The sequence below is a fragment of the Cynocephalus volans genome, chromosome 8, assembly GCF_027409185.1.
Source record: "Cynocephalus volans isolate mCynVol1 chromosome 8, mCynVol1.pri, whole genome shotgun sequence".
Lineage (NCBI taxonomy): Eukaryota > Metazoa > Chordata > Mammalia > Dermoptera > Cynocephalidae > Cynocephalus > Cynocephalus volans.
In genome coordinates this window covers 57,606,795-57,620,294 of record NC_084467.1, presented here as the reverse complement: position 1 = coordinate 57,620,294, position 13,500 = coordinate 57,606,795, and the positions used below count along the sequence as shown (strand labels likewise).

General features: G+C 36.4%; 1 protein-coding gene across 1 annotated transcript in view; it reads right to left on the bottom strand.

Moving 5' to 3' along the window:
• Nucleotides 1-5,239: 5,239 nt before the first annotated feature.
• IL23R (interleukin 23 receptor) overlaps nucleotides 5,240-13,500 on the bottom strand; it is a 75,138-nt gene continuing 66,877 nt past the window's right edge. The window contains exon 10 of the mRNA XM_063107092.1: nucleotides 5,240-5,896. Within this exon, the coding sequence (XP_062963162.1) occupies nucleotides 5,240-5,896 (657 nt within the window). The remainder of the gene's footprint in view (nucleotides 5,897-13,500) is intronic.

Here is a 13,500-nt window from a genome sequence, read left to right as displayed (position 1 = left end):
TATGTTTGAAAGGATTAATTACAGGAATGGGTATAATAGTGCAAAATTGGAAACAACCTAAATGTCCATTAAAAGAATATAATAAGGTAAAACTATACGTAATGATGTGGGAAGATTTCCAAGATATATTATTGTTAGGTGAAAAATAGCAAATCATAGAACACCCTATTTTAACCATTTAAATTTTTTTTAAAGTGGAAAGAAAAACACTCACTTGTTCAGAGTCACTGCCTTTGAGATGGGGCAGGGAGCGGGAGGTCGGGTGTGAAAAGGAACTCTCACTTTTCACTACATTTACATCGGTATTACTTTGATTTTTTTTAAGTGTATTTTCATAAATTACTGTGCAGTTTAAAAATAAAAATGCTTTCTCTTTATTTTGTTATTGTATCCCTTCTCTCTCACTCTAATAAAATTCTTAGGCAGGATGTGAACAGAAAGAAAACAGCAAGGTTTACTGACTTCCGTATCTCACACTTGGGTTCCAGTGTTTATGATTTCCTTCCTGTGCTCTGACAGAGTCACTAATTTTAGATGTGCCTTTATGGTTAGAAACAGCATTTTGTTTTGCTTCAAGCTTTGAGCCAATAACTTCAGGAAAGCATTATCTTTCTGCAACACTGATGCTTAGTTTAGTTTAGTTTTGTTTTTCCCCCTTTCGTAAAACTAGGCCAGCATGCTCTTACTATACCAAAGAAAAATAGACCATTTAAGAATAAGTCCTTAATTTGTTGTTAAATGATAATTATGAGAATCAGGTAATAATTTGTATTCCTAAATATAAGCATAAAAAGAATGCATCTTCAGAAAACTGATGGAAATTCTGTACATAAAAGATGCAGAATGGTTAGCCTAAATTAAGTTGAAAAGTGAAATTAGCAAAATGGCTAAGAGAGTGCTAACATAAAACATTAATTGGATTTAATGGTATAATTTTAGCAGTAGGAAAGAGACACAATAACATTCTATCAAACCTTTTGTAGAGTTCCTTGTAATTTTGCCTCAACTATAGCTTCTAAGAAACTTGTGCACAATCCATTCCATAAATCGGAATCCAATTATTTTATATTGGTTTCATGCTTTTACCCAAGAAAGATCCATAAATTGTTTTTAATCACTTCTTTTATTTTAAATCAATAACATCTGCCAAGTGGGTAACATTTCCCATTAAAACATCACCTCCTATAATTGGCATAATTACTTTATAAAGAGATAAACAGCAGCACAATTTGACAGTCCTTGGGTTTATACAATCTAATTATGTTCAAAACACAATATTTTATCCTTAGTGATCTCAAAAAGAACATAAACTTGAACAAAGCCCAGACATTTATGATAAAGTAATTGGAAAGAAGCAAGTTAATTATCCCATATAGTATTGCCTCTATTACCAGCTACTGAGACAGAACTCCTTTTTACAAAGTCGTTAGGGGTGTTGGGAGGTTTGAGGAAGTTCTGGTCCCCTTAGCCTGAGCTGAGAGCCTTGTGGATGAGGTAGAGAGTGAAATTCAATCCTGAACTACAGGCTTCTTGAGGATGATCCAGTATCCAGATCACCTAGGTATGGAAGAGAGAACCCCTGAGGCTTCAAGTTTACGCTGCTTCAGAGGCAGATACAAAGAAAAGAGGGAAAGGGAGAGGACACTGATACAACCTCTGTTTCAACAGTAGATTTTACATTTTGGGATCCTGCCACAGATTGTATTTAGAGATGGAGATCGATTGCTAAAATTTATTTTTGAAAACCTCTGCCCTATGTCATACTCATGTGCCGTCCTATGTCATACTCATGTGCCGTCTCTCAACTAAAAATATAAGAAAAGAGGCCAGGAACACACCAGGAGGACCAAAAAGCAACCCACATTACCTGAAAACTGCATCCTAAAACTCATAAGCCTTCTTATATCTTCAATATTATTTCTAACTCTCGCTAAAAAAAAAAAAAAATCCTAAATTTTAAAAATGATAAAACACACATACCCAAGTGCATGCACCAAGAAAACACTCCCAAATTGTACTTCACTTGTGCCTCCTAATGCTTATATATAAGGAAAGGGAGTAGGGGCCAAGGAAGAGACTAGAACAGGAGGAAACTGGATATTCCTTAATCAGCTTTAATATTGTCCAGAACTATGGCATTCCGTTTTCCTTCAGCATTCCTATTAATCTGCCTTCCTTTCTTTGTATTTCTCTCCCCTTTCTCCCTCTGAATATTACCTTGAGAAGCTTTCTCTCTCTCTTTCTCTCTTCCTCCTTCCCCTTAACCCACACAGACAAGAAAGACATGCTCACAAAGGAATCAGCAACTTACAAAGATTGTAAGACTCAGAGAAAGAAAGTTAATAATAGGTCCAAGAGCTAGAGGAAAAGATACACACCCATCCCCAGAATCTACAGAAAATTCTGGCTGAAGAAGGTGAAGGCGGGGTGGGAGTGGAAGGGATAGTTAGGGGCCATTTGTACAGGAGAGAAAGTAAATACATTGGCCACTCAAGAATTTTTCTCCAGAAGGAAAGCTGATTCTCACATGATGGCTCCTACCTGAGATGCAGGTGCCAATGTCAATGCCACTTCCTCGGAGAGATCTTTCCCAACTACCCAGTGGAAAGTGGCCATCAAATTGCTCTCCACCATTTTATCCTATTTTAGCTCTCTACACAGCACTTACTATTATTTACTATTTTCCTTTATTTTTTTCTGCCTCTCTGCATTCCCTTCCCCTACCCTTTCCCAACTAAAATGTGGCAATGACTTGTTCTCACTTATTTATTGTCTGTCTCTTGCCCCTAGAATATACACCCTGAAGCTGCAGGGACTTAGCTGGTTTTGTTAAGATCCATATCCCTCAAAGTGCCTTGCACATAGTAGAAGTATTCAAAAGTTCAATGAATCCTTGTTGAAAAAAATAATTTTATAGGAAGAAAACCCTTGCCTCTTTACCAAGGTTGCATTGTGACAAAGGAGTTGAAATTTTCCCCATGTGTTGGGGCAATGGCAGGTACACTGCTGCCATGGCAGGCAAATCCTCAATTTCTAGTCCATTGGGACCTATAAGGGCTAATGGCACAAATGTGTGTCCTCCATGCTGAATAGTGAAGTGGGTGTGGGGAAGACACCATAGGAAAAGAAAGCAGCCCCCTTCCTCTCCAGGGGGTCAGAAGGAGAAGTTCTCAAGGAGGCACTCACTGCAGTGGAAGCATTGCAGAAGATCAAATAATGCTATAATCCTTTCAGCCTGACGTGCTTTTTTGACATGCAATAGCTTACAATTATGGTGAAACACACTATGAAAATATTTTCATGTGTTACCAGATGTCCCTATCAGGCTGATAAACATCAAAGATTTATCTTATTCTTTTGCTATTTCCATCTCACATACTACCTGCCTCTTTGCTTCATTATGATTCTTCCTTTGGAGAAGAATAAAGCAAAGGCATATGATAATTTACAAGTCACTAAGTCAATAGCGTTTACAATGCTATTTAACATTAGCATTTCATTAATGATTTAAAATATATTCCTTTCAGAATATGTGACAGATATAGACATACTTCAAAAATATATATATATTTCATGGAAATATACATATATCTACATACTTCAAAAAGTTCATGGAAAGATTTGCATTATTTTCTTAATCTTTAATTCTATTTTTCCACAATCTTTTTCAAGTCCCCTTGTATTTTAGGATAAACAGAATAGAATTTTACAGCATGAGATAAGTTTTTTACACTGTGAATAGTAATGCTTCATTTTGGAGCAAAATGGCTTTAGTAAATGATAAAAAGTAAAATGAAGGGAATTGTCAATCCAAAAAAGATGTATTCTGGTGAATTACTGATATGCTGGACTTAAACAGTCTTCATAGATAGAGTGACCATATGATTTATCATCCAAATATGCTTCGGAGAGTGAAACAGGGCACTCACTGATCATAATTAAAACTGGGACAATGAACAATAAAGAGAACAGACTAGGATGTGTGGTCATCCTCTATATGTGGACACTTAATGACAACAAAACTGCTTTTAGTAGTTTTTTAAATTTAAATAAAAGTCAAAATAGCTTGCTCATGTGCTAAACACATAGTAGGCAACTAGTTCTTTTTTGATTAACTGCTTGATTTGTTATAATAAAATCAAACTATTAAATTTGAGTATAAGTTATTATTGTTGACAACTGTTAGAGGAGAAATTCAGTAATCTACTCTATTTTCAAATTACTCTGATTAGAAAAATTTCTACTTGATAAAAATTAATCAGAATAGAGAAGTCTGCTGGATACCATTTCCCAGGTTAAAATATGCATTTCGTATTTTTAAGATCATTCACTCTTCAATATTGACCTGGTTGGCAGATAGATTTCATCTCTGGTCCCAGTCCCTTGGCCATCAGGAGCATGGGTTGAGAGGATTCTGAGGTGACCAGAGAGCTCAGCAGAAAGGCATGTGGTAATCAGCTAGTGATGTCTGCAGAAGACACAAAATACGGGGCAATGGCAGGTGTGGCAAGTATTTGCCACCCCAGATTTGGACAAATACCTATTTTAACAATAATTTTCTGACACATATCTAATATATAATTGATAGCAACAAAAAAATTACATCTTGCTGATCCTGCATCTGCTACCTTTCATAGATTCTACTATAGTGTAAATAACATACCAACTATGCCATGGGAGAACAATGCCATTACTCTTAACTTGAATGAAGACAGCAACCTCATGATTTCAGCTCTCTTAATCCACAGTCACACTCAGGAAAGATCAATTCCCTAATACCTGAATGGAAAGTAATGGAAAAAGTAATACAGCAAACCTGTTAATTAAGTGCTCCTCTGTTTCTATTCTTTACTCACTTTGTTGTTTGGGCTATATTTTATCTACTCAAGAGAATATTAAGTGGTAAGATAAAAATTAAACTAACTTCTCCCTTTTCAAGCAAATATTAATGTTTTTATTTTAAAGAGATGCTCTTGGCATTTATTTCACTACTACATATTTCATATTATTTATTCTTTCTTTATACCTCCTTTCAATAAGAGGAAATGGTTGATACTTTATAAAAACTACAGGAAATATCCTTAATAATGTCGCCTTTTTCTGACCATGAAGCATGTTCCATCTTTGGATCTAAATTCTCTAACTTTTAAAATTGAGGCAGAATTAAATTTCTACAGAGGGCAAGATCCAACTTCCAATTGCAAGGCAACTTTCCCACATTGATTTTGACCACACAACTCTACTTTTCCAAGAGTGAAATACTATTGAAGTGGCTTTCCAAAATATTTTGTGGGAAATAAGAATTAACAGATGGCAGCTCCTCATTCATGATCCCCGAACAGGAAACAAATTCATCAGGCAACAGAGTCTGTTCTGGAATAGTTTCATTGGGTGAACTGTTTTCCACAAGCATGCTAGTTTCTCCCTGTATTGAGTTTTGTATGTCAGCAGAACTGCATTCCCCTTGATTTAAAATGAGGCTTAATTCTTCAAGTAATAGTGTGTTGCTAAGCAAATTCATACTTGAGACAGAAAAAGCAAAATTAGTGTATTTTTTTAACCTGGCATTCTTTTCCAGGTCTAAGGAATCAATTGGAGGATTAAGAGTTGAGGAAGGTGTTTCATCGTTATTGCTGAGATGGTTTCCCCCAGGAAGAAAATTTGAAATCTGGGGTTTATATCCAGTATTGAGATCAGGAATATACACAACTGTAGTATCGGTGAATAGTGACTTTTGCAGGCAGTCTCTTGACTCCAGGGATCCTGCATTCTTTTCCTTCTGGTAGTCTGTGGGTTTGTGTTCTTCTGGAAGAAAGATTTCTTGTATCTCTGTAATCACGGGATCAACATATAGGACCTGCTCATTGGAATTACTATTCATAAATTCACTTTTTTCCTAGGAAAGAAAGACATTGTTATATTTTACAAAAGGCATGTAAAGCAGCCAACTGGATAATTGAATAAAAACTGGCATTTCGCTTTCCCTCAACTTTCCTCTCCCCCTCCTCTTTCTCATGTTGTTTATCTTCTCATATGATTTCCTCCTTTTGTATTTTGTTATTCTTCTTGTTTCCAAATCTTTATTAAATTCTCCCACGAGGAGACTAAAGTAAAGGAATAATAAAAACAATCCATGTCTTAAGCACATTTCTTGGTTTAAAAGTTTTAAAGAGAAAGAAGAGTCTTGCATATTATCTGAGGGCCTTTTAAAAGTTGTACTTTGACAATAAAAATGGCATTCATGAAGAGAAAACAAGCTAACAAAAACACTATCTACAACCTAAGGAACCAACAAACAAAGAAACCAAACAGTAAATCAGAAAGCAAGGAACAAAAGACACCTAAGACAACCAAACAACCAATAAAATGCTAGGAATAAATCAACACCTTTCAATAACAACTCTTAATGTTAAAGGCTTAAATTCCCCAATTAAAAGACACAGACTGGCTGACTGGATCAAAAAGCAGGACCCAACTATATGCTGCCTACAAGAGACCCACCTCACCCATAAAGATTCACACAGACTAAGAGTGAAAGGATGGAAAAAGATTTACCATGCAAACAGAAAAGAAAAACGAGCTGGAGTAGCTATTCTTATATCTGACAAAATAGACTTTAAACTAAAAACCATAAAAAGAGACAATGAGGGACACTACTTAATGATAAAAGGACTGATGCATCAAGAAGACATAACAATCATAAATATGTACACACCCAATGTTGGAGCAGCCAGATTTATAAAACAAACTCTATTAGACCTAAAGAAGGAAATAGACACTAATACCATAATAGCAGGGGACCTGAACACTCCACTGTCAATATTAGACAGATCATCTAGGCAAAGAATCAGTAGAGAAACACAAGATCTAAACAAGACTCTAGACCAATTGGAATTGGCAGATATCTACAGAACATTCCACCCAACAACCTCAGAATATTCATTCTTCTCATCAGCACATGGATCATTCTCCAGGATAGATCACATATTAGGTCACAAATCAAGTCTCAGTAAATTCAAAAAAATTGGAATTATCCCATGTATCTTCTCAGACCACAATGGATTAAAACTAGAAATTAATAACAAACGAAACTCTGGAAACTATACAAACACATGGAAATTAAACAGCATTCTACTTAATGACATATGGGTCCAAGAAGAAATCAAGCAGGAAATCAAAAAGTTTATTGAAACTAATGAAAACAATGATACATCATACCAAAACCTGTGGGATACTGCAAAAGCAGTATTGAGGGGAAAATTTATTGCATTAAATGCTCACTTCAGAAGAATGGAAAGATGGCAAGTGAACAACCTAACACTTCACATTAAAGAACTAGAAAAACAAGAACAATCCAATCCTAAAGTTAGCAGACGGAAAGAAATCATTAAGATCAGAGCAGAACTGAATGAAATTGAAAACCAAAAAACAATTCAAAAGATCAACGAATCAAAAAGTTGGTTTTTTGAAAAGATAAATAAAATTGACAAACCATTAGCATGGCTAACAAAAAAAAGAAGAGAGAAGACTCAAATAACAAAAATTAGAAATGAAAAAGGCGATATTACAACTGATTCATCTGAAATACAAGGAATCATTCGAGACTACTATAAACAACTGTACGCCAACAAATTTGAAAATCTGGAGGAAATGGATAAATTTCTGGACACACACAAGCTCCCAAAACTGAACCGTGAAGACGTAGAAAATCTGAACAGACCAATAACAATAAAGGAGATTGAAGCTGTTATCAGAAGGCTCCCAACAAAGAAAAGCCCAGGACCAGATGGATTCACAGCAGAATTTTACCAAACATTCAAACAGGAATTGACACCGATTCTTTACAAACTATTCCAAAAGATTGAAACGGACGCAAATCTCCCAAACTCATTCTATGAAGCAAACATCATCCTGATACCAAAACCAGGTAAAGATATAACCAAAAAAGAAAACTACAGGCCGATATCCTTGATGAATATAGATGCAAAAATCCTCACTAAAATACTAGCAAACAGAATACAGCAACACATACGAAAAATTATTCATCACGATCAAGTGGGATTCATCCCAGGGATGCAAGGTTGGTTCAACATACGCAAATCAATAAATGTGATACACCATATTAATAAACTCAAACACAAGGACCATATGATCATCTCTATAGACGCTGAAAAAGCATTTGATAAAGTTCAGCACTCATTCATGACAAAGACCCTCTATAAGTTAGGTATAGAGGGAAAGTATCTCAACATAATTAAAGCCATATATGCCAAACCCACTGCCAATATCATCCTGAATGGGGAAAAGCTGAAAGCTTTTCCTTTAAGAACAGGCACTAGACAAGGATGCCCACTCTCACCACTCCTATTCAACATAGTGTTGGAAGTACTAGCCAGAGCAATCAGAGAAGAGAAGGAAATAAAGGGCATCCAGATTGGAAAAGATGAAGTCAAACTGTCCCTGTTTGCAGATGACATGATCCTATATATCGAACAGCCTAAAACCTCTACAAAAAAACTGTTGGAATTGATAAATGATTTCAGCACAGTAGCAGGATACAAAATCAACACACAAAAATCAGTAGCATTTCTTTTCTCCAATAGTGAACATGCAGAAGGAGAAATCAAGAAAGCCTGCCCATTTACAATAGCCACCAAAAAAATAAAATACTTAGGAATTGAGTTAACCAAGGAGGTGAAAAATCTCTATAATGAGAACTACAAACCACTGCTGAGAGAAATTAGAGAGGATACAAGAAGATGGAAAGATATTCCATGCTCTTGGATTGGAAGAATCAACATAGTGAAAATGTCCATATTACCCAAAGTGATATACAAATTCAATGCAATCCCCATCAAAATTCCAAAGACATTTTTCTCAGAAATGGAAAAAACTATTCAGACATTTATATGGAACAATAAAAGACCACGAATAGCCAAAGCAATGCTCAGCAAAAAAAATAAAGCTGGAGGCATAACACTACCTGACTTTAAGCTATACTACAAAGCTATAATAACCAAAACAGTATGGTACTGGCATAAAAACAGACACACTGACCAATGGAATAGAATAGAGAATCCAGAAATCAACCCACACACTTACTGCCATCTGATCTTTGACAAAGGCACCAAACCTATTCACTGGGGAAGGGACTGCCTCTTCAGCAAGTGGTGCTGGGATAACTGGATATCGATATGCAGGAGAATGAAACTAGATCCATACCTCTCACCGTATACTAAAATCAACTCAAAATGGATTAAGGATTTAAATATACACCCTGAGACAATAAAACTTCTTAAAGAAAACATAGGGGAAACACTTCAGGAAATAGGACTGGGCACAGACTTCATGAATACGACCCCAAAAGCACGGGCAACCAAAGGAAAAATAAACAAATGGGATTATATCAAACTAAAAAGCTTCTGCACAGCAAAAGAAACAATTAAAAGAGTTAAAAGACAACCAACAGAGTGGGAGAAAATATTTGCAAAATATACATCTGACAAAGGATTAATATCCAGAATATATAAGGAACTCAAACAACTTTACAAGAAGAAAACAAGCAACCCAATTAAAAAATGGGCAAAAGAGCTAAGTAGGCATTTCTCTAAGGAAGATATCCAAATGGCCAACAGACATATGAAAAGATGCTCAACATCACTCAGCATCCGGGAAATGCAAATAAAAACCACATTGAGATACCATCTAACCCCAGTTAGGATGGCTAAAATCCAAAAGACTATGAACGATAAATGCTGGCGAGGCTGCGGAGAAAAAGGAACTCTCATACATTGTTGGTGGGACTGCAAAATGGTGCAGCCTCTATGGAAAATGGTATGGAGGTTCCTTAAACAATTGCAAATAGATCTACCATACGACCCAGCCATCCCACTGCTGGGAATATACCCAGAGGAATGGAAATCATCAAGTCGAAGGTATACCTGTTCCCCAATGTTTATCGCAGCACTCTTTACAATAGCCAAGAGTTGGAACCAGCCCAAATGCCCATCATCAGATGAGTGGATACGGAAAATGTGGTACATCTACACAATGGAATACTACTCAGCTATAAAAACGAATGAAATACTGCCATTTGCAACAACATGGATGGACCTTGAGAGAATTATATTAAGTGAAACAAGTCAGGCACAGAAAGAGAAATACCACATGTTCTCACTTATTGGAGGGAGCTAAAAATTAATATATAAATTCACACACACACACATACACACACACACACACAAACCGGGGGGGGGGGGGAAGAAGATATAACAACAACAATTATTTGAAGTTGATACAACAAGCAAACAGAAAGGACATTGTTGGGGGGGAGGGGGGAGGGAGAAGGGAGGGAGGTTTTGGTGATTGGGAGCATTAATCAGCTACAATGTATATCGACAAAATAAAATTTAAAAAAAATAAAAATAAAAAAATAAAAAAATAAAAAATAAAATAAATAAAATAAAAAAAAAAAAAAAAAAAAAACATACGCAAATCAATAAATGTGATACACCATATTAATAAACTCAAACACAAGGACCATATGATCATCTCTATAGATGCTGAAAAAGCATTTGATAAAGTTCAGCACTCATTCATGACAAAGACCCTCTATAAGTTAGGTATAGAGGGAAAGTATCTCAACATAATTAAAGCCATATATGCCAAACCCACTGCCAATATCATCCTGAATGGGGAAAAGCTGAAAGCTTTTCCTTTAAGAACAGGCACTAGACAAGGATGCCCACTCTCACCACTCCTATTCAACATAGTGTTGGAAGTACTAGCCAGAGCAATCAGAGAAGAGAAGGAAATAAAGGGCATCCAGATTGGAAAAGATGAAGTCAAACTGTCCCTGTTTGCAGATGACATGATCCTATATATCGAACAGCCTAAAACCTCTACAAAAAAACTGTTGGAATTGATAAATGATTTCAGCACAGTAGCAGGATACAAAATCAACACACAAAAATCAGTAGCATTTCTTTTCTCCAATAGTGAACATGCAGAAGGAGAAATCAAGAAAGCCTGCCCATTTACAATAGCCACCAAAAAAATAAAATACTTAGGAATTGAGTTAACCAAGGAGGTGAAAAATCTCTATAATGAGAACTACAAACCACTGCTGAGAGAAATTAGAGAGGATACAAGAAGATGGAAAGATATTCCATGCTCTTGGATTGGAAGAATCAACATAGTGAAAATGTCCATATTACCCAAAGTGATATACAAATTCAATGCAATCCCCATCAAAATTCCAAAGACATTTTTCTCAGAATTGGAAAAAACTATTCAGACATTTATATGGAACAATAAAAGACCACGAATAGCCAAAGCAATGCTCAGCAAAAAAAATAAAGCTGGAGGCATAACACTACCTGACTTTAAGCTATACTACAAAGCTATAATAACCAAAACAGTATGGTACTGGCATAAAAACAGACACACTGACCAATGGAATAGAATAGAGAATCCAGAAATCAACCCACACACTTACTGCCATCTGATCTTTGACAAAGGCACCAAACCTATTCACTGGGGAAGGGACTGCCTCTTCAGCAAGTGGTGCTGGGATAACTGGATATCGATATGCAGGAGAATGAAACTAGATCCATACCTCTCACCGTATACTAAAATCAACTCAAAATGGATTAAGGATTTAAATATACACCCTGAGACAATAAAACTTCTTAAAGAAAACATAGGGGAAACACTTCAGGAAATAGGACTGGGCACAGACTTCATGAATACGACCCCAAAAGCACGGGCAACCAAAGGAAAAATAAACAAATGGGATTATATCAAACTAAAAAGCTTCTGCACAGCAAAAGAAACAATTAAAAGAGTTAAAAGACAACCAACAGAGTGGGAGAAAATATTTGCAAAATATACATCTGACAAAGGATTAATATCCAGAATATATAAGGAACTCAATCAACTTTACAAGAAGAAAACAAGCAACCCAATTAAAAAATGGGCAAAAGAGCTAAGTAGGCATTTCTCTAAGGAAGATATACAAATGGCCAACAGACATATGAAAAAATGCTCAACATCACTCAGCATCCGGGAAATGCAAATCAAAACCACATTGAGATACCATCTAACCCCAGTTAGGATGGCTAAAATCCAAAAGACTATGAACGATAAATGCTGGCGAGGCTGCGGAGAAAAAGGAACTCTCATACATTGTTGGTGGGACTGCAAAATGGTGCAGCCTCTATGGAAAATGGTATGGAGGTTCCTTAAACAATTGCAAATAGATCTACCATACGACCCAGCCATCCCACTGTTGGGAATATACCTAGAGGAATGGAAATCATCAAGTCGAAGGTATACCTGTTCCCCAATGTTCATCGCAGCACTCTTTACAATAGCCAAGAGTTGGAACCAGCCCAAATGCCCATCATCAGATGAGTGGATACGGAAAATGTGGTACATCTACACAATGGAATACTACTCAGCTATAAAAACGAATGAAATACTGCCATTTGCAACAACATGGATGGACCTTGAGAGAATTATATTAAGTGAAACAAGTCAGGCACAGAAAGAGAAATACCACATGTTCTCACTTATTGGAGGGAGCTAAAAATTAATATATAAATTCACACACACACATACACACATACACACACAAACTGGGGGGCGGGGAGGAAGAAGATATAACAACCACAATTATTTGCAGTTGATACAACAAGCAAACAGAAAGGACATTGTTGGGGGGGAGGGGGGGAGGGAGAAGGGAGGGAGGTTTTGGTGATGGGGAGCATTAATCAGCTACAATGTATATCGACAAAATAAAATTAAAAAAAAAAAATAAATAAAAATAAAAGTTGTACTTTGGAATGTGTTGGAGTATATCTTAGTATTATGGACCCTTACTACAAGAAAATACTTTGTTGCTTAAATACAAAAAAGGAGGGAGAATTCTATTTTGCTTGCATATTGAAAATGAAGTTGTGCTGAGTTCTAAAGGTTTATAGCTACTCACAATTTAGACATGTCTACGATGATCAGGAGGTTGGGTGAAGGTTTTAGCCTAATGACTTTCCTGGGCAAGAAATGGACTTGAAGCTTTCATGGATGGCTGGCTTACCAGGGCATATAATTCCCACTCAACCACAATTATAAAATTATAGCCACCTTTTTTTTTTTTTTTAAATTTAAAAGATGACAGGTTAGGGGATCTTAACCTTTGACTTGGTGTTGTCAGCACCACGCTATCCCAAGTGAACCACGGGCCGGCCTGAATTATAGCCACCTTTTATGGACTGAATGTTGGTGTCTCTCTCCCCCCAAATTCATATGTTGACGCCAATGTGATGTTATTTGGAGGTAAGGTCCTTGGGAAGTAATTAGTTCACAAGGTGGAGCCCTCATGAATGGGATTAGTGAAGAAGATACAGGAGAGAGATGATCTCTCTCTGCCATTTGACAAGGCAGCCTTCTGCAAGATGGCCCTCACCGGGAACTGAATTGGCTGGGACCTTTGTCCTGGAC